This window comes from Cinclus cinclus, chromosome 3 (genome assembly GCF_963662255.1).
Source record: "Cinclus cinclus chromosome 3, bCinCin1.1, whole genome shotgun sequence".
NCBI lineage: Eukaryota > Metazoa > Chordata > Aves > Passeriformes > Cinclidae > Cinclus > Cinclus cinclus.
In genome coordinates, this window is record NC_085048.1 from 65317170 (window position 1) to 65339672 (window position 22503).

Sequence of the window (22503 nt, forward strand, 5' to 3'; positions counted from 1 at the left end):
TTTCTTGTCTTCTCCCACCAGAGGCGCAGAGGTTAAATCTCAGATCTTTCTTTCTGCAGCCAGGGTCTCTACCCTTCAGCAGTCTTCCCAGATTGACTTCAAATATAAACTGATAATTAAAGATAGATGATGGTTCACTATAATAGAAGTGTTTGTACATTGATGGAAAACTGCATGTATGCTATCAAGAAATGAAGGCCCAGTAATGCAAAGATAAAAAAAACTCTGTTGAGCTACTGGCTGTTGAAAAAATAACTAAAATCTAAGATGTCAAAAATATAAAACGGGTGTGTTCTCTGGAGATAAAACCCACCATCTCAATTTTGTATCTACAGAAAAACTCTAGGTTCTTTTAGCTGTCATGACTCAGAGGAACAGAAAACCCAAGTTACTTCTTCCTTTTTCTTACTCACATTTCTAATTATACTCTTAACTTTAATAGAAATATGTGTGGTGTAAATGAACTCATCTAAGTCCTGTTTGGTAATTCCCTGACCTTATTATATTCTGCTAGCCTTGTATTTATCCATCTAAGCAGTTAAAACCCCATAGATCCACCAGCTGCATCTACTTGTATCAGGAACATCCTGGGTATAAGCTGCAGGAAGGCTGGAATCAACACTGACTTAATGAATTGCTGGTGTTGTGTGGTGCTGTGGCAGTCAGTGGAGGCAAGGAGGGTGTGATGGGTTGGACTTCTGTGATGTGTGATTGATTCCTGACACATCAAGGAATACCAGAATTAGTCCCAGACAGGGGAAAAAAAAAAGACAATACAAAAGGCAGGACCCTAGATACATCACTGTCTTTTGGGACACCTTGTTGAATGACTGACAAAAATCTATTATGGAGAGAGAGGTGAGCATAACTAAAAGGTCTCACAGCATTTATTTTGACAGGATGATAAATGTCTCATTACTCATCCAGAATGGGGATGTCTGAGGGGAATTAGGGAAATATTTGATTCTTTCAAACATTGATTATTTGGAGAAAAGCTTTTGCATAAATCCAAACAATTTATCCTGCCTTTGTTTTGAAATGGCACGGCAGAAGCTTTCTAATTTTTTGGTGGAGGTTCCTCACAATCTCAGCAGTATCAGGACTCTTTATTTCAAAGCCAGGAGCTAAATCCTTAGCTGTTTCAGATGGTCTAACATACGTGGCCTGTGTTTTCATGACAGCTGGTTCCTTCTCTTCCTCCATGACTTATGGTCCTGCTGATGTGATGGATTCAGGTCCATAAGAGGACAAATCCTGACTGCTAACCTGCAGTACTGCTTCACTCCAGTATTTTTTACCTGACAGCCACCTGGGTAATAATCTTACCTTCTTCCTGTGAGGAAGCACTTTATGTTCAATGACCCTCAAGAAACAGAATAAGTATTTGCTTCTTTGCTCTTGCTGATTTCTACCTTGCAGAGCTCCTGCTTTAAGACCTTGTGTTTGAAGCACCACTCAAGAAGATCTGTGTGCTTATAACATCTACAGTAGCTGAGCTCAAGAGAGAAAGGCAAAGCTAGGATGGTCCTTTCACCCTTCATAAAAACAATATCTAGTAATGACCATGTTGAATCAGATGTGAAGCCCCTCTAGCCTTATATTTTGTCTAGGTGGTAGGTGCCTAAGTAAAAAGTAAGTACAAAAACAGGGAAAGAATTACAAGGAAATTTTCCAACTTAACTGTTTTTGCTGGGGGGAAAGTGTAGGTGGAAAGACTTAGATCTGGACACAGCAAGAGAAGGAGAAAAAACCTGAAAGTGAGAAGTGTGAACAAAAAGGCTATTCAGAAGTGATATAAAGAAAAAGGGGAGAAATTGTGGAAATAGGAGATGGTGAAATAACACAGTCCATGAGGCACAGAGGACTGCATAAAGTGGCTTGGGATAATAGATATGGAGGAAGGATGGAAGAATGGAGCAGTTGGAGAAAGAGCCCATGGAATAAGGAAACCTGTACACGTGTTAACAGGTAATAGGAACAGCCAGTCTCTACTATCAGCTATGTACCTAACAGAAAGACGTTTAAAGACAGAGTTGTAATGAATATCTAGTTAAGAAAGTCTGGGTTTTGAGTGATTTTGAAAAATCTCATTATTTCCTCTCTATTGTCCCCTAAATAGGTTTTAAATCTATATAAATTGTGTATATATTGCTGAAGAGAGCCAGAGTAAAAACAAACATGGGAGAAACTAGGACCTGTTTGTCATAGGGCAGCTTTGATGAAACTCTGTAGGATGAATGGGTGATGCTGCTCTGGGAGCACACAGAAGGCTCAGCTGGTCTGAACTGAGTGCAAGGGTTTTTCTCTGGTATCCTTTAGGGCCAAGATACTACCTTGAGGTCCTAGGACATCAGAGGACCCTTTTGGAAGGGAGAGGGTAGTTTCTGGAGAATTGAAGGATTCTCCCCTTCTCTGGCATATGCTTTCTCTTCCACAGGAGTTAAGAGCTGGTAATCACAGCTAGTGCCACACGTATTAGGGCAAGTTACACAGGCCAGTTAGAGAAGATAGATTAATTTTATCCCATTTTATTAAATCCTTTCCTTCCCTTTGGTTTCCTGGAAACCTGGTGCTTGATGTTTGTGGATCTTCACAACATATTTGTTTAAGGCATGTGACTATACTGACCATGAGTTCAATTTTCTTAGGCATTAGCTAATGCTTTAAATTAAATTTCTCACTGGAAAAAAAAATCCAACTGGAAAGCCACATAAAGATTGTTGGTTCATGATTCATGCATGTGTCTTATAAAGAAACTCTTTTTGATGAAGAAGAGTAAGTGGAACTTCATAGAGAAAAGGAAACAGAAATAAATGACCAAGAGAGCAAAGCTTTAACCTTTTTCTTCATTATGATTTCCAGACAGTATCACATAGAAGCACTAGATTGTAAATATTTATTTGCTTTCTATCCACCATGCTGATTTGTAGGGATTTCCACAGCTTATGGTGTAGTAAGAATGCAACTACTAGTAATAATTTGGGATTTTTTCTTATATTTACCTACAATAAACAGTTCACTTAAAGAGCATTCAGTGTGAAGCAAAATGTTTTGAGCTCAGGTAAAATTCAACTATGCCCAGACCATATCAAGTGCTATCTCCTGGCTCAAAGCAAGTAGCAATGAGAGTTAGTCAGTGGTTTATGGTTGTAAAGACAAACCACCCTGAATTATTATAGGGAACCATTGCTTTATGAAAACAGGTGTCTGTCAGTAACTGGTAAATAGTCACAAAATTTTTGTTTTGGCTTAGGATATTTCTGTTTCCTCTCAGGATAGAGTCTTTGTTACAAAAGGCCAAGAAGGTAAAACTCGTGCAATCTCATTTATGTTCTCATTGACTCTGACATCAAAAATAAAGTGTTCAGAGTTGACTGGTTAATGGAGAATTAGCTAGTCTGTGGAAGAAGGTGGGCTCTTATATTTTTTTCTTTCTGTTACTAAACAGGAAAAAGAGGATAATTTTTAGAATGAATTCTTATGACAAAACTTGTTCTGATGAAAACAGTAGCATTGATTTGGGTATTCATTCCCATTTCTATTTGGTTTCATTATCTATCTCATTTAAAAGAGAACTGAAATTAATGCCTGTAAATTTTATGGGAAAAGAGAATCACAGTAAAAAAAAGTAGCTGTTCTGTTTCAAATGCACTCTCAAATCCAAATTAATTTTATATTTACAACAAAGAAAAATGGATATTTCATCAGCTAGATCCTTTCACATTCCCTGCTGTATAGTCTCAGTGAGCATTTATTACAAATATAATGAGTAAATTTAGAGCAGGGTCATGTTTTTGTATATTTTAAAGTTTCCTTTATAATTAAAACATTGTTTTGTTTCTATAAAATTCTAAGTGATAAATCTGTTTTGTAAACAGTTCTATTTTTACATTTAAATTTCATATAAATTCCTGATTGCAATGTTCTCATTAGTCTCCTTTTTTTGTTCTTTGTTTTTCTTTTCTGTGGTAAAACTTTTATTTACATACCTCACAAACATCAAGTTTTCAAGTTTTTGTCTGCTGACAAAATATGAGAAGAGGCTAGGAGAACTTGGTTTGTTTATTTTACAGATAAAAAGGCAAAGGGAACCACACAGCAGTCTTTCATTGCCTGTGGGGAAAGCCATGGAGAAGACAGAGTAAAACCATTCTTAGAAGTGTTCAGCAAAACGACATGAGACAAAGGTCACAACTGCTTTGACCAGACCAGAGGAAGAAATTCTTCATGGTAAGAGTAGGTCAGTGCTGGAAGAGACCACCCAGAAAGACTGGGAACCTCCATCCCTGTGGATTTTCAGAAGTCAGTGGGGGAAACTCATCTGCAACCTGATCAGAGTTTGCAATTAGGTCTGCTCTGAGTGGGGTATAGGACTATGTGACTCCCAGGGTCCTTTCCAATCTAAATCTTCCCAATATTTTATGAAACAGTACTTTAAATAATGGTCATCTGATTTTTTTAATGAGGAAAAGTCAATCTCCAGAACATTTAACAGATATTACTTTCCATGAGTTAGTACAGCTGTGGGAATTGACATGATGTATACCAATTTTTGAAGTTCTAAGTTGATTTCCCTGCACAGTTTATAGGGGCAAATCTTTCTTTATATGCTGAGTTGTGTTGCTGTATGTTTCTTAGGATTAACAGTTGCGGTAAGACACTGGATATACTCACACCTTCTCTCATCAAAAAATCATCAAAAATCAAGTAAGTTGTGAAGGTCGAAAAAATAAACAACTCTAAGTGTTGCTGAATAATATCACTGCACCTAATAAAAAGCACATACAGGAGTTTTTCTGACTTTGCTGTTACCAATCAGAACATGCCTCCATTTTCTTCTCTGCCAGTTTTGACCTGCTTTCTTCTTTACACTTGAATTATCTTCCCAACATATTGACTGCCCTCCCCTCTATTTGGTGTTGTCTGGGAACTCCCTGAGTGTGCATTCCACCTTGGCACTAGGAGCATCAGTGAAGATGATGAACAGTGCTGGTACTAGTATCAACCCTGAAGAACAATCCTTCCAACTACCCACCCAATTCTCATGTAAGTCTTCACAAAGACTTGCCCCAGATTTTCCCTGGGGGGTTCAGGTGAGGTGGACCTGTCTTTTGTTCTCTAGACTTCTGATTGTCTTTCTTAAAGGCGGACATAATATTTTATATTTATAGTTGTTTATTTTTCGATTTCAAAGTCACATCAAACTTTACTATATTTGCTGATAGGTGAATTAATTATGTGAAACCAAAATCAGTGCCAAACAACCAGGGAGGTTCACAATGTTGTAACCTTGCCAGCCTCTACAGTCCCATAGGGGTGCAACACTTCTCCTCCTGCCATCCCATCAAAAGGGTCTTACCCTTTTACCAAGCACAACCAAATCATAACATTTGCAATACCTTAAAAGCCTTTCAAGACCCTTCCAAAATGCACACATAAAAATGATGTAATTTAGTATGTATTGTCAATGGGACCAATGAATATGGCCTGCATCAGTCAGTTTTCCCTGCCTCTCATACCATCAGTTCCAGCTCCAGATCACAGAACCTCCTTGCTAATTTTGCTGGTGCTGTCAGTCTTTCACCAGGTCTGTGAAAAGAAGATAATTGCTGTTTCAATCTGTCTCTGGGCTGAGAAGAGCGTTTGACATACTATGCAGTCTGGAAGGAAAATAAGATACAGGGGGAAATAAATAAATAAATAAGGAGATTCAAAAAGGAGTAAAATGCTCTTCCTCCTTTCCTCCCTCTTTAGCAGATGAACCTGATCCCTAGGCTTCATACCCAGAGGCTGCATTTTAGCCGCTGGTAAGTAGCTAACCTTTCCAAAACACCTCGCAGGGCAATGCTTTCCGTGGGAACGCCGCTCTGCTGTGCAATCCTGTGGCGAACTACATGAAGCCTGAGGACAAATGTGCTCCTACCTCTGTTCAAAAAAGTCCTCCAGGAAACCCGTTAGGAATAAAACCCCCGCCAAATTACAAAAGGGAGCGTGTCCCTCCTCCGGCACCCCTGCGCTGCGGGAGGCTGGTGGGTGCCCCACCGACTGCCCCCAGCTCCCCCCAGCCCGCATGTGGAGGGATCTTCTCAGGAAAAGAAGTTTAAGCGGTCTAAAATCCTACTGGCAGGGTGTCCCCGCGGCGCTAGGCGAGGGGGAGCCGGGGGCGGCAGCGGGGCCGGGCCGGGCCGGGCCGGGCCGGCGGCGCTTCCCGCGGCGGCCCGGCGGGGGCGCTGCGAGCCCGGCGTTCGTGAGCAGCGCGCGGCGCCTCAGCGGCCCCGGGCGGCCCCGGCGGCGCGGGGGGAGCGGGGCTGGAGCCTCCCGCCGCCCGCGCCCCTTCCCGGGCAGCGCCGCTTGCCGGGACAGCACCGCTCTGTGCCCCCCGACACCCTTCCACCGGCAAGGGCTCGCTGTCCCCGCGGGACAGCCGGCGCCGCCGTCGGTCCGGCTGTCCCAAGGGCGCTGGGGGACAGCTCCGCGGGCGGTGCCCCCTTGGCATTCCCTTGCCGCGGGGCAACCGGGACGGGAGAGCCCGGCGGAGAGCCCCCGGAGCGGTGGCAGCCCCGAGCCGTTGCCCGGCCGGGCTGCCCGGCCCCCCCGGGCCGGCTGCACGGCGGGTCGGGCTGGGCAGGCGAGCGGCCGGCGGCAGAGAGCGGCGGTCTGCCGGCAGGGAAAGTTGGAAAGGCCTGGGGGAGAGCCGGGGCAGCGGGCGGGCAGCGGGGTGGCGGGCGCGGAGGAGGAGCGGGGAAGAGCCGCACCGGGAGGAGCCGGAGGAGACATGCGGGCGGCGCATCAGGCGCCTCCGGGATAGAGGAGAGAGACGACCCGGGCGGGAAGCACCGCTCCCGGGTACCGGTGGCCGGGAAAGGAGAGCTCCGGCGGCAGCCAGGGAAGGCGGGGGCAGAGCGGGTGACCTGCCGCAGATCGGCTTATCCGCCGCTGCCCGAGGATGCACGAAGCGCCGGCCGCCCGCACGGCCCCGCCGCCACCGCCTCCTCCCCAGGGCGGCTGCGGACAGCGGCGGGAGCGCCAGCGGAGATAGGGGAACGCGGGGAAAGTTGTGCGGGTCGGGTGTAGGGCTGTGTGCCCCGCTGGGGCAGGAGGGCACCGCCGGCATCCGCGCGGAGAAAGTGGGGTTGGAAAGCAGTTTCTAGTCTCGCTGCCAGCGAAGCACGTTTAACCAGCATTACGGGTATGAAGGGAAACTGGGAAAGTAACTCGGAAAAGTGAGTGGGATTTTTTTTTTTTCTTCCTTCTGTTTTCCTCCTAATCCGAAAAGAGCCGTTTAAAAGGAAAGCAAAAGCCGCCTTGTGCGCCCGCTGCTGGAAGAGGCACGGGAGAAGAGGGCACAGCACACCGACACCCCTGCCCACGCTGGGCGAGGGTGCGGGATCCTGCGATCGGTTCTCCCCCGACACCATCGTGTGCCGAAGCAGCTACTTGTAGTAAACACATCCATCATACGACAGAGCGCAGGGAGGTGAGAGAGAAGCAGGAACAGAAACTAACACTGAAAGGAAGAAAAAAACAAGAAAAAGAGACAGCGACTGCGAATTACTTCCAGAGAAAGTGGGTGGATGTTGTGCAGCAGCGACCTGGGATTTTAGGGGATGCACCCTTATATTTTGCTTCTCTGGTGTCCGAGACTCCTTTCTCTGGTGGCAGAAAGCGGCTGTACTTGGTACAAGAGGAGGAATAAGCAGTGTTTGCGGTGCCCTACTGATCTGCTTTAAGGATTTTTTTTTCCCTTTTCCTGGTGGATGTTTTCTTGACCTTGATTTTGAGACCTCTTACTTGCATCGCAGTTTTTGTGGCTTTATTTCCTTTGGCGAAAAGTGGAAAGGGGGAGGCTGGCTTCAGTGCTGAAAGTTGCAATCGTTATTATTTTGGAGCCAGCATGTGCACCAACATAGTCTACGAGTGGCTGAAGACCCTGCAGCTCCCCCAGTACGCGGAGTCCTTCGTCGATAATGGCTACGACGACTTGGAGGTCTGCAAGCAGATCGGCGACCCGGACCTGGATGCCATCGGCGTGGCCGTGCCCCACCACCGGCGCCGAATCCACGAAGCCGTGCGGCGGCTGAAGGAGGCGGACGAGAGCGCGGCGGGGCTCTACTTCACCCTGGAGCCGCCGCCGCCGCCCCCCGGCCCCGCCGGGCGCTGTCCCCGCCGGGCGGGGGGGCCGGAGGAGCCCCGGAGGGGGGCGGCCCCCAGGGCCCGGCCCGGTGGGCGGCGGGGGGCGGCCGGTGCCGGGGGGCTGGTCGCGTACCCCAGGTTGAAGCTGAAGATCATGATCCGGGACAAGCTCATCCGCGATGGCATCAACCTGAGCAAACCGCCCTACTCCAACAAGGTAAGAGGGTTCCCGCTGGCCGCCACCCCAGGAGGAGCCGTGGCTGTCGGGTGCGGAGGAGTAGCGGGGCGCCCGGGCTGGAGATGCGGGGTTCAGCAGGGCCTGGACCCGCCTCTGCCACGTACTGGTGCCGAGTTTCTCCAGTTGAGCCGGTGGCATTTTGGAGGGGAGTATGGTAGGGACTGAGCACCAGCAAAGTGTGGAGAGTAGTGGGGCCAACACAGGTCAGATCCACCAGCACTTTTGGCATTGGTAGTATGGCATGGTGCTGTGTTTTGGTTTTGCTTCCCTTTTTTTTTCATTAACTATTTCTTTTAGTCCAGTTTAATTTGAGCTGGGATAGTGGAAATGGACAAGATGGTCTTAATGGTTTGGGCATTTGTTCATCTTTTCTGTGAAACTTTTCCGTTGTGTTGACAAGAAATGGCTTCTCTCGCGTTTTGCTAGTAGTCCTGTTTTAATGTCAGTTTCTGTTGGTGAAATTACTCCTGAAGCAAGCTGTCATCTGGCTGGAGGAAGAACTCCAGCAGCTGAATCCAACTGTTTCCTGGATTTATTTCCTGGAAGATGGTAGTGACCGGTGAATGTCATAACTATTCATCAGCTGCTCCAGCACAGGTCAGTCAACCTCCAGGATGCGCAGTCTGCTGAGTGACCAGGAAAGGGAACATCTCAGAAGAGTCTGTTCCAGTCTGATGAAACCTCAATGTTTACCTAATTCTTATCTTTTGAAAAGGTTACAATTTAAGATTTATCAGTTTTGAAAGTTTGAAACTGTTCTGTCTGAAATTTTGGTAGGTTTCCTACTGAAAATGTAATAGGCAGAATAAGTAAAGGAATAGAATAAAATGAGTAGTACCATGGAGAAGAAAATTATTTGTGCAAAAAAAAAAAGGTATTATAATGCATGGGGGGTTCAGAGTTCAGTGTGAAGTGCTTCAGAGTAGTTTGTTGACCTAAGTTGCCTGTATTTTCTTCAATGATTTGAAGTCTCATTTTTCAGAAAGACTGAGCTGTTGATGATGACCTTCAACTTGTAGGTACTTTTCCCCCTCTGAAATACTTATGAATGTATGGAAGCAAGGTGATGGGGAAGGCTGCAAGTCTACATTTACAGAAATGTGAGGAATTAAAATTGAGAATGTATTATCAGTTGTCAGGGATGTGGGTGTGAGGATAATGGGTAAAATTCAACTTGGATAACATGGCAAAGGTGCAGATAATAAAAATGCGAATTCCAGTTTTCCAAGCGAATTCCAGTTTTCCATTCTTTTAATATCTCAGTGACAGGGGCCTATAGTCTCTTCTCAAATACAGCACAGTTGTCTAGTTTGGGATATTTATTTGTTCCCTTTTCCTGAACTTCTGTCTGATAACATGGTAAGAGACATGATGTCAAATTTAACATTCATGAAAATATAGTCTAAGTACGGCATCTTCCAAAAGTTGCTTACCATTTTTGGGAGATTTCTTCCTTTCCCCCCCCCTCCCCCCCCCCCCCCAATTGAGAGGAACACATCATTGCACTGAAATTACCATTACATGTCTGATATAAAAGAAATTCCATGGAAGTTCTGGCTTGTCAGTGTAGCTGCACCACATTACCACCTCCACACCTATGTTTCACTTCTTTTTGACTTTGTGTGTGTTCTTAGTTACCATTACCAATTCAGTCTTTCCAAGTGGATCCTCTGCCTTCTCTCTGTGGTATTTTGTGTAGAAGTAGAACTTTGGAACGTGGTTTAGTGGCAGACTTGGCAGTCCTGAGTAACGGATGGTCTCAGTGGTCTTAAAGGTCTTTTCCAGCTTAAATGATTCTGTCATACTCTTCCACAGAAATTGTAAAATTTGTAAGATGCCAGGATATGACATCAAGGCAGTTCAAATCCTTGGCATTGATTTCTTCTTTTGCTGACTTTATTTTAATTTGATGGGTCTGATAATAATGCGGATTAACTGTCAGGACAAGCTTGCCTTACACAGAAAACATCGCTCAGTTTTAATTGTTTTAAATCTAAGCATAATATTCTGAAATACAGAGAGAAACCAAGTTTACTTTCCTAGTTTTATTTCAGGCTGTCAATTTATTTATTTTGGATAATAAATGCATATAATGTTATCTTCTACAGAAAAAAAAATTCTCTCTTCTCAGCGTGAATCATTTCACATTGTAGCATGTTGTAAGAAACCATAAAGCTGGCAAGATTTGAGTGTGTGTTGCTCAACATGCATTATTCTGAATACCACCCACCGTAGCAATCTATCTCCAGAATGACTTAAAGTGAATAGTGAAAGATCACGTCACTGTACATTATTCATTGGATGTTGTTTATAGCAAGAAAGATTAAATACTGTGTTTTTGCATCTGGGAAAGAGCCATATTATAGCAGTGTCTCTTAAAAAAAAAAAAAAACAACTCCAACAAAACCTAAAAAATCAACAAAGTCAAACTGTAGAAAATTATGGGTATAATTTAAGCATTAGAGTTTTAATACAGAATATACAGCATACAGGCTTCTGCATGTCAAAAGAAACTGAATGTATTTTCTGCAGCATACAGGATTAAAGAAGCAACTTGAAGTTTATGTCATTTTATTGTATACGTTTACCACTCATCCTTGTCATGTGGACATTCTGGAGTGAGGCACTAGCCCACTGACCTATTCAATATCTATTTGCATTTCTGGTTATGCTGAGCTGCATACTAGCCTTCCACTTCCATGGCTTACATGGAGAATGCCATCTTCTTAATATTTATACACAGAAATTATTATCTATGAGAGAAGGATCCTGCTGGTGTGTGTATGTGTACATATGTATATATGCATTTCATCTTTCCTGAAGAGTACTTCTTGGATTCAGTTATAAGGTTCTCAAGCAAGATTTGGTGTTTTATTTTAAAACATTCCAGAGAACTGGAAGTGTTGCTCCTGTGGCTTCTTCAGAGCCTTTTGCTAGCTGGCTGAACTGTAAATGTGTCAAGAGATCAAAAATTAATATTGGATGTGGAGATGTTAAAAGCATCCTTTTGGTGTCTTTCTTTTTTGCTGTAGTTTCAGGTGAAAGGTGGAAAAACAGTGGGCAGAATACAAGTCTATTGCTATGGTGAATTTCAGTTTAACTTTGAGTACAGCCAGCAGAGATGGCCAACAGCTACTTAGCAGAGCTTAATATAAAACCCTTAAAAGAAGTACAGACTTGGAATTGAAACCATGTGTGTGGGTGACTTCAGACACAGAGAATTATCATAAGCCATCTTGATTATTTCCATGGAGAAACTGAATGAGGCCTCACCTCCTTGTATTGTATTCTATGTGTATTTCAGGTAAACCAAGGAATGTAACTGTAACGGAGGAGAACTCTACAGGAGTCAGATTTTGTTCCATGTTGGTAATGCTCCATAGCACTCAAAGCCTTATGTTTTAGTTTATTTACCATACTTGCTATTGCTGGCTGGTAGCCTTTGGAGTCCCACATGTCTAAGAAACTTCTTGTGGAGGTGATGGGAGTTAATGCCCTTCAGACAAGAGCACATGGTCAATTAAAACATCTTGCTTTTCAAAAAATTATCTTTGATGGTTATAATTCTGAATTAGTTAGGAAGTGAATGATGTGTGCCCTGTGTAGAAAGACTTTTAACAGTCTTTTGCCCTATAGAAGTTTTGGGGAATAAATTAATGGCAGAAGGAAACCAAAATGAGCAGACCCTCTGCATTACAGTGTAGATGAATGAAGGAAAACTTAGCACTGACGTGAACCAGCTGGCTATGACAAGTGTAGCCATTAACTTCACACAAAAACACTTCTTTGGTGGGATTTTTCTAAAATGGGTAATGTCCATGCTGGGTTTGAGCAGGAGTAAAGTCACTAAACCAAACTGTGGAAGAGAGACCAGAGGAGCATTCAATTTTGTCAATATAAAGACAAGTAGGGTACCTTGTTGTGAAACATGCCAAGAGAAATTTAGTACTCTATTTATCTTGAATACAGAATGAGAGACATTTAATAGTTTACTGGAAAGTCATTATTATTTGTAATTGAAATAAATGGCCTGACCTGTTTCTTGAATAACTTTATTCCATTTTTCATCTGCAGAGAATTACAAGTACATTAAAAACATACATGCATTAAATCTCCCACACCAATTAAGATTATTTGCTTAGCCTCGGTAAAGCTATAGTCATGGAGATTTCAATATTTATTAGAGAGAATAAAACTGTAGTGTGACATATGTACACGTACGTGATTTCATTGTCACTCACTGTGCTCTTCATGATTATCAGCATGCTTGGAAAACAGACACTAAAAATTCAGATGCATGAGATCATAATCTCAAGAGTTCAAGCAGATGTAGAAGAGTAAAATGTCAGATCCAAGTGAGTATCTGTTTAAACACCCAAACACATTCCTTTTAAGTTATGTGCTGATAATATAGCACAGATTTGTGGTTCTGATTATGTTTTTGTTTAATCGTTGCTACTACAAAATGAGGAATATTTCACATAATTTAAGTGTTAAGAAGTAAGGATGCCAGTAATATTACTTTGAAATACACTGGTTCAAGGTGGGGCTGGATAATGTAATCAGCACTTTAGATATCTACAGAAGTGAATTCAGCAAATTAAAAATATTGTGCTTTGAAGAAATGGCAACACTTACCTCTACTGGAATTAAACATGAACCTTTTTCTAAAGACCTGGCTGCTTTAGAATAACTGCATCAACTCTGATTAGCAGAGCGTTCTCAAATATGCCTTGGGGAAAGCTGCCTATTGACAGAAGTACTAGTGCATTAAGTAGTAACAATATTTTCATGGCAATAAATTAGCAAAGCTACAGGCAATGTTCAGGAAGTGAAAAGGTATTTTATATAAGATACCACTGAATTTGCCTTTGACTTCACAACTCTGTTGTCTTTTCAAGAAAACATAGCACCTCATATATTTGGCATCTGTTTCAAAGTCCCGGTTTATTAAACTCGCTAAAAACAAACTGGAAAATATCTTCTTCCCATCGGCCCATTAAAGCAAAATGTTGCAGAATATGAACAATACAGTACCATAGTGTATTTGCATTTGAATTGTCCCTGAATATTTTAAAGTGTATTCAGTCTCCTCTAGAAATGTTGAATGCAATCCTTCATGGGTTTCATTATTTTTCAATTTAGAGGGGAGGGAAGATGTCATTGGGGTACATTGCAGGTGGAGTCCTGAGAGAGGACAGTAGCAACTCCACAGCTTTCTTGCCCTCTTTCCACGGTTTTGTTAAGAATAATTTCTGAGCTCTGATCGTGGTGTGGGCTGGTGGAGGAGCTGTGTGGGACTGACCAGCTGCCCTGCAAGGGGCATCCTTCCTGTGTCCTCCACAAAGCTCTAAATTTGAAAGAAAAGCTAAACTTAAAATGCCCTGGCAAAAGAGACATGCCTAGCCTCTGGTAGTTCCTTGAGGGCTTTTTGCTTCCCCCAAAGGACTTGATTCAGTCAGAGCTCTACAGTGCAAAGCTGAACTGATTTTTCCCACCTGTGGGGTTTTATGTAAATACTGCACCTCAACAGGGACACCACCAGCAGTGTGACAAAAGTCTGTCTACCAGTTTCACTCAAACACTGATAACCTGTCCTGTTTTAAGTAAGTTTGGTGATCATAAGTTGTTCTGAAAAGTAAATACCTTTTAAGGAAAATATTTGTCTTGATAACTCCAACTCCAGAGCTTCTGTCTTTGCCATATGTAGGATGATGAAGCCCATACACTCAAATATGCGTGTGGAATACAAAAAAGCCAAGATAATTTCTCACCAAAGAAGCAATCTTGTGAGCCACGTTTCTAGCTTTGCTTATGACCAATATGAATATCTCACATGTTCCATAATATATAGGGCAGCTGTGACCCTAATTTCTGACATGGAATTTAAGGATTTGTTTAAAGTCATGACAGATTGTAGACAGATGAGGCACAGGGACCTGCTGCAGCAGTGTCTTTTGTCTATTGTCTTATGATTTAGAGTAAACTTCCCTATGTAACAGTAAACAGTAAAAGTAGCAGAAAAGTGATCAAGGAATAACTGGTGGCCTGACTGCATGGCAATTAGTTATGCTTGTTAATTCTTTGTGTTAGTTACACACTGTGTGCAAATGTAATTCTAGAGGCTCCCTATCCACTGAGGTGTATAGATCCATATATAACTTGAAACATACTAACAGCCATTACAGAGTTTTTGAAAAGTGCAGCAGAGTGGTTTGAATTGACAGGAATGCTATTATTGTAGATTAGGAACAAATTTTTTATTATATTACTTACAGGAACTTGCTTAGTGGTTTGAGATGCTTCTACAGCAGAAGAGGTTGGAATGTGTTAATACTAGAATGTAGGTTCAGTGTTTGAATTTCTTGCTTTGTCAGTTTGAATGAGCCCCTCTGCTTGGTGTTTGACAAAGCTATCTATTCAATCTCTTTGTCTAGGCTAATATGACATCTTACATTGATGTGCTTATCTTGACAAATGTGGTGGCTTGTGCACCCTGCAGGAATTGTCTTTTATTAAAAGAGCACGACATGGCTATGTTTAGCACTGCCCTGTTATTTTGGGAATGGCTGTGCAGCAGGAAGGGGAGAATCGGGTGAACCTTTCATGACACTGGCAGTCTGCGAGCCAAGCCAACCCAAAGCTGTCTCCAGTGACTCATCCAGCCTCTTCAGTTTGTTACTTGCAGATAGTAAAAAAAACTTTTCTAATGATTTTGCAAAACAAAAAAGTGGTGTGTCACGTGAAACACAAGTAGAAGGGCTTTCAAATAGTATCTCATCTTCATTCTCACAACCTCAGCAGGATGGGAATGACAGTGATTCATGCCTCTCGGGAGCCCTGTTCTTCCACTTGGTCTCACTCCCAGTGAAGTCAGTGGGGGTTTTGCCAGGGATTTCATTTGATGCTGCTTTTTGAGTGAGGTGTTCAAATTTAAATCAGCTAACAAGCATACCCTTACAGGCTGTAATTGTCGTGGTGGACAAGAACAGGATTGCATGTGTTTAGAACAGTAAGTACAACAGTAGCATGAAAAAAAAAATCAGAACTTTTCAGAGCTTAAAGTATCCCCATTAATAACTCAAAGAATAGTGAGGCAGACTTTTGAACATAAATCTTTAAATCATTATTCTAGAATAAATGTTTGGTAAATATTCTCTGAAATCTCCTCTAATGAGTATTGGTTGGAGTTAGCATAATTGTTTACAGCTGTCCTCTCAGCAACTTAAAATAAGGGAGAAATAGCAAAATATATGGCAAATAAAACTTATGGGCAGGTACAAATGTATGGCTTCTACACATCTGGCATTTTTCCCAGAATAATTGCATTGGTTTTGAGGAAATACACCCTGATGCAGGCATGTTGCTTGCATCACTGCAAATGATGTCAATCTTTTGGGGAAATTAAGTCTGGTTCTGATGTCTCTGCCTCAAAAAGTACACAGTAAACTAGGCCTGGTTAAGAAAAGAGCTAAAAGGCAGGGAAAAAAACCCTCGCCTTTCAGTCGGGGGCTAAGGAAAGCTTGTGCTGTTTTTTTTCTCCCAGAGTTAATTAAGTGGCCACTTGGCCATGCTTTCACATGCACAGAAGGAAATATTTTTATTAGGAGAAAAAGGCATTGAGAACTTCCATGAGTGAGATCTGGAACTAGGCTATTCATACTGTGAAGAAGGCCAAAAGCCAGTATAAACCAAAAGCTTAGTAAGTTAATATTCCATTGAGGAAAAAAACAAAACAGCCTCCAGACAAAACTAGGAGTATGTGCCATTTTTGCATCAGCACCCTTACTTTGGGGATAGAGAAGTCAGTTGGAAGTGGAACCTCTGCACTAGCAAGCTCCTGTCCTTTGGACTCCACATTTCCCAGCCCTGCTGTCCCAGAGCCTTCTGTGTACCCCAGAGCTACCCATTCCCTGACTTCTCCTAACGCATCTCCCCAAAGTCTGCCTCAAGATACACTATCTTCTTCCCTGAAAGCAATCTCTTTCCCACACAAGAATATACATGTTTTGCCTTTGGTCTTCCCAACTTTTTTTTTTTTTCCTCCTAATCTATATTCTATGTGAGTTTCATAACATCTCTCCTGCTCCCCAGTGTCTCAGGCTGCTATTTGGATCCTTCTCTCTCCTCCCTTATGTTCTAATGAGAAGAGAAACTTTCTGTCCCACTCAGGAGAGTGGGGCAATCACTTTGCCCATTCTCTGCTCAGTGTCCCCAGTTGCCTTCCCACTGACTTACACAGGTGGCTGAACCCAGATTGTTCTCATAAAATGAAAGCTCTAAACTTTGACGTTAAATATTTCAGTCTTAAAACTGCCACAAGCAGCAGTCATCCAAAGTCCCTCGAGCCCCAGTTTTGTGGCAGAAAGAAGGGATTGATCTAGGAAAAGGAGGATGTATAATAGCTTTTGAACTGCTGTATGGGAGTGATTTCATCTTTTTGAAGCAGGACTCAATGTATTATTAAAAAAATAAGTTGTAACCTCAACGCAAAATGCCTTCAATGCAAAATTTTGAAAGGCTTCTCTTTTTGTATAATTTTCTATTTCTAATAATATGGTCATAATAATTGCTTCTAATTGCAGCATCTCTGAATTATTGTTCAGTTGTTTTTTGTTTGCCAAAATGATTTTCTTGGGATTTTATTTAAACCTTTTCTACTTATAACTGCTTGTATCGTACTGCTTTAAGAATTTTTGTACAAATGCATCTCTGATCACTTGTTTACTTCATAGTTAAGGTTTCCCCCTAAATATCCAGCTATTAGTTTAGCAGAGGGTTTTCTGAAGTTAGGGAATGAAAACTACCAGAATGAAGAATCAAGACTATCATAGAACTTCATGCACTAGTTCCTAAGCTAAAAATTTCAACCTAAATATAAGGGTAAATATTTCAGCCTCAGTCTGCATTCTTCTTCACATCATACCAAAGATCAGATGGGAATCTCATTTTAAAACACTAATCTGTAGAAACTAATGGTGGAAATTGAAATTGCTAACCAAGAAGATTTTTTCCTTTTAAGGTATTAACACTTAAAATATGAGAAAACAGAGCATAATGAAATGGGACTAAAAGAAGAGCAATTTTGATTTAACCTGCTGTTTTCATGTGAAGAAAACTTACTGGACTTTCCTATGATAACTTCTAAATAAGGTTTTGCCAAGAGGGTGTTTCAGAGAGAGAATTTTCACATACACTTAGTATTTGCACAGTGTTAAAAATAATGCTCTGTAGTTTGTGAGGTAGGATGGAGCAAGAGGAAGTTTGACAAGAATACCACTAGCTGGTTTCTGTCCAGCTCCAAAAATTGCACACAGTAGGGACATACTTCATAGACCAAATTAGATTAGAAGTAATAAAATGTGTATGTGTCATTGCCAGTAATGACCAAAAAAACCCAAACAAAACCAACTCACAGTCACTCATTTTATATCTCTTCAAGAGCTAATACTTGCATCCCTAGCAAAGGTTAAAGCAAAATTCTTCAGTATTTCTCTGGCTTGTAGTCTAAAATCTCCTGGTTTGAAGCTGTGTTGAAAAATTCTCTTTTCAGTAGTGTTTTGGGAAATAGTGTTTGATGCAATAGTTCCCCAGGAAAATTTTTTTGTTCTCTTTGATAGAAAGACATGCATGTGCTGTCAAGTGAAAGGAAGGGAGCTTATTTGCTATCAGGCAGCAATGGAAATCAGCTGAGCCAGGCTTACTCCTGAGTGCTTCCAGGCTGGTGGCCTCAGTGCTCATTTACCTCTATAAATATGAGTAGCACTGCGTAACCTTGAGCTAGGTGGGGGTGTTTTTTTAAGGCAGCTTTGCTTGCAGCGAATGTAATTGTAGGTAAGTTTTATGCATGTTATTGAAAGCAGAGTGTATCATAATAAGAGGTGGCCTAATATCGGTGTTACAGCAAAAGTGCATGTGAAGTATGTACTAGTTTGAGTGTTGTGCTCTTTATAAACCGTTGCATCATTTATGAAATTGGGTGGCTTTCCTATGAGCCTTCAGTAGTGGCTATTAATTCACCTCTATAAGGAGTTTTAAAGGACTGAGGTATTCCCCTAAGGAATTATTAATTATAGAGCTGGAAGCACACTTATAAAAGGATTTATATTAACTTACGTGTATTAAAATAACTGCTTATGTAACCACTGGATTAATTAAGTCAATTCCTATGGAGTCTATCAGGAAATAAGCTATTGCAGTATATCCTTGTTCTATATGTGTGTGATGGGTTTGAAAGAAGTATGGTTTTGTCTAAGTTTTATACAACTTGTTTTATAGACCTCTCAGTGGCTGAAATTGATGTAATAGTTAATATTATTGATCTAATTTTGGAAAATAAGGCAGAAATTCCTTTGTGCTGAGCATATTTCTTTCTGTGGGGATGAGGAAATGAGTATCATCTTCTCAATAATAAATACCAGCTTTGTACTTGCAATGAATATGAATTAAATTCAAGGTGAAGGTAGGGAAAGAATTTCAAGGACTTATTTTTCTTTTCTTCTCATTGTATCTCTTGTCGTGTTTACCATGGAAAAATGTCTTTATCTTATTTGAATTTGCCATGAAACTAGACAAAAACAATGTGATACATTTACTTAGCATATTCTGCTTTTAAAGTCTTCCTTTTTTGTTGTTTTTCCTGGTAGTTTGTGCAGTATTTATATATGCTTCATGTGCTTGATGATTTTCAGTTTGTAGCTGTCTAATTGCAAGTTTTCAAGATGTGTTATTTCTAGCTAAGTGCTAGCATTGGTTTGCCTTCAAATCATGGTAATAAATAAATAAATTCTGCAGTAAGCTTTTAGAGTTGGCATCCTAAAAATTACTTTTAGAATGACTTGAGTATTATCACTAGCACCTTGCTACTTTTATCACTAGCACCTTGCTATTTTATAGCAAGGGCCCCCTCCTGGAACTTATGTGCTCTTGGGTGGTTACAGTTTTGGCTTTTTTTCTTTTTCTTTTCTTCTTTTCTTTTTTTTTAGTTCTTCCTTTTCCTTTTGATGTCTTTATTTATTTTAGTATGTGTTTGTCTTGCTAAGTGTTTCATTTACAAAAAATAATAAAATTCTAGACTCTTTCAGATAGTTACCTGATTAGTAATTATCTATTAGTGGTTATGTTTATCTCATGGTCAGTAATAAGCTAACAGAGAAATATTTATGGCTTTAATATTACATGGCTTTGGGGGCATGTATGAATATTTAAAAGCATTACTAAAACCCCTAAAATAAAAACCTGAACAGACTACAAAATTGAATTTTTGTCTTGCAATACTTTCTTGTGGTCTGCTCATTAGCTGCTTGAAGGTGAGACCTACAGAATATGTAATTGTATGTTGCTGGGTAAATAGCTCTTTGATAGAAGAGGAAAGTTCTGCTTTTTAAATGTTATCAGTTGTCTTTCCTATAGTAGAGTTTTCAAATTAAAATCATATTTACAGTAGATGCTGTCAAGATTTTAGGCTGTGGTCATTACTCTAATCATGGGAGTTGGTGGAAATTTTGCTGTTGATTTTGTTGGGAATGGACTGAGGATTTTGCCAAGGAGCTACAACTGTGCCTTCCAAGTACTGAATAAAAAATGTAACCATTACGGTTTCTGGTTGAAATATTGCCTAGATTTAAATGGTTTTTAAAATATATTTTTATTAGCTGCTATTTTCATGAGCTGGTAAAGTCCCTTCTCCTTGGAATGAGCCGCTGAGGTTTTGGGTGCCCTTTCACCCGACTTAATGTTGTCAGCCAAATGCTATTAAATAAATCTGTACCTTTTTTGTCTCTTATTTTTTTTTCTTTTTTTCTTTCCTTGTTTGCTTCTTTCTCTCTCACCCACCTCCCCCCTGTCCACCCACCCCTTTCTTCAGTTTGGAGGCTTGTAAGTTATAGCCTGTCAAACAGTCTGGTGAAATTCCGGATGGTTTTCCATTTTTCAGCTGGAAGTTGGGGAAGAGAAAATGTAGTCAGTAATAATGAGATTTTTTTGGTAGATTAAAAATATTGAGAAGTCAAGAAGTGGAATAAATGCATAACTGTGTTTTAATTACCCACTGATGCTATATATCCCTTTCAAAAAGATTTTTAACATATCATACTCTTCATACAGGAAGAGTAATCCTGTGTTTTAATTATTGGTGCCTTACTAGACTTAAATTGCCAGGGAGGAGCAAAACTTGGAAAGGTTGTATTAGCTATAGTAAGGAAATGTCTAGAAAGCCAGATTGAGGAAAAAAAGTTTTTTACACTGGGAGTTTGTACCATGCTCTTTTAGAACTGTATGCCTCAAGGACCAGATCATTCTGACTTTGAAGGGGTCGGATTGGTTTGGAGATGGGTGGATTGGTTTGCTTTTGTGTCTGGTCAATCCTAAAGGTGGAAATTTTACAGACATTGTAACTAATTTCCTGTTCTTTTTTCGTTTGAAGTTATGTGTTCAGAGGAGCCCTTGGCTGTTTGCCCATGTGCTCCCTTGCTTTTTCTTCAGAATCTTTAGTTTCTGCTCCCTTTTCTGATAAATACACACATTTTTTAGACCTGTTAGCCCATTGATTTTGCTCATGTACACCATCAGCCTAGGGGGAAAAAAAGGGCTGAAAGGGTATGCTAGTGACACTCTAAGGATGTTTTCTTTCTATAGCCCCAAAACTATGTATAAAGATTACTTAAACCCCGGCTTTCCAAATACTGTCAGTGTCTTTTAAATACAAGAAAAAATGGGAAAAGAAAAGCGTTTTTTTTCAGGGTTCATGTTTAAATCACAGCTCTGGGTGTTGTTTAGACAGCTTGCAGCTGAAGAATGTTTCTTGCAGTTTTATATAAGCTTCTTTTTTCCTTTGCACAAATAAGTGGTAGGACTACATGGAAATGTTTATTTCTAAATACCAGAAAAAGGAGTGAAAACGGTTCTGCCATTTTCTATGTGTTCCCTTTCAGTGTATCTAAGATTTGACCAAGTGGATGCTGCCCAAGTTGTAAAAATAATTCTGTTTGTGTGACATCAGATCCACACAGGGAGTTGCATGTCCTGCTGCTGTTTGGAAAATTGGTAGCATTAACCCTTAGTAGTTTTGTTGTTTTTTTTTTTTTTTTTTTTTTTTTTTTACTGAAATACTGTCCAATATCTTGGAGTAGAGGTGACATACTGGTAAGTATTTTTTTCCTCAGTTGCAAGCTGGTCTTTGACACTGGTGATTGACAAGCAGTTGTATAACTTTTTACAAAGGTCACGTTACTGGTGATCTTAGTCTTGGCTGTCTTGCTTTGACAGCACTAAGCTGTCTTTGCTGTTAGAACCTTTTCCTAAATCATCTGTGCAACAGTTTTAGCTTATTACTTCTTGCCGCATCTGCCATCATCATGGAGAATAAAGGCTTTTGTCTTGTCCTCTGGTGACAAGCTTAAGCTGCCCAAGGATGTCACTAAGTTCTACCTAAAGGTGTCTGCTTAACTAATAAAGATGGTTCATTAATCCTTCTTTTAGGTTATACTTGCTAGGCCAAGTCTTGTTCTTTGAAGTTGGTCTCCTGCCTTGTTGCACTGAAGGGCTCTGGCCGTTGAGTTCCACTGGGGCCTTGCTGGTGTTGGGCATAACCCTTTGCAGTAGATAATTTGGTTTGGTTGCCCTCATATGGCTGTCATCCTTTTGTAATGGTGTGATAATATGGATTCATGCCTTGGATCCACAAGTGGTTCTGAGACCTTGGGTAGCAGAGCCAGCCATTTATTGTGCATTATTGGTGTATACAATGCTTTGTGGTCAGTTGTGCATTCTTGCTGTTGTCCCTGAAGAGTAACATTCCTGTATTTACCATGCTGTCCCTCCAGTGTTAGAGCATTTGGAAGTCTAAGCCTGTTCTTCTGTATGCTAATGCTCCATCCAGTTGAATATGGCCTACTGATATTAAAAAAATGTTTCTCTGCTAAAACCAGTGATTATTGCTGTAACGAGGATAGCCCCCTGCAAAACTTGTCTTGATCCCTCTTTTTAAGCTTTTGTATGTAAAAATACTTTTTTCTTCATTTTTTTTATTCATTTGTTATTTTGATTTATGCTGTGCTTCTCTAGTTTACTAACCCAAATGTCTTGTGCAACAGCATCAAGAGATGTAATGAAATTAAGGTTTCTGGGCTCCA

At 41.0% G+C, this 22503-nt stretch overlaps 1 protein-coding gene across 1 annotated transcript in view; it reads left to right on the forward strand.

Annotated features, from left to right (window-relative positions):
* The first annotated feature begins 7894 nt into the window (after positions 1-7894).
* Positions 7895-22503, forward strand: part of LOC134041888 (SAM and SH3 domain-containing protein 1-like) — a 522564-nt gene continuing 507955 nt past the window's right edge. Inside the window, exon 1 of the mRNA XM_062488930.1 lies at positions 7895-8350. Coding sequence (XP_062344914.1) covers positions 7895-8350 — 456 coding nt within the window. The remainder of the gene's footprint in view (positions 8351-22503) is intronic.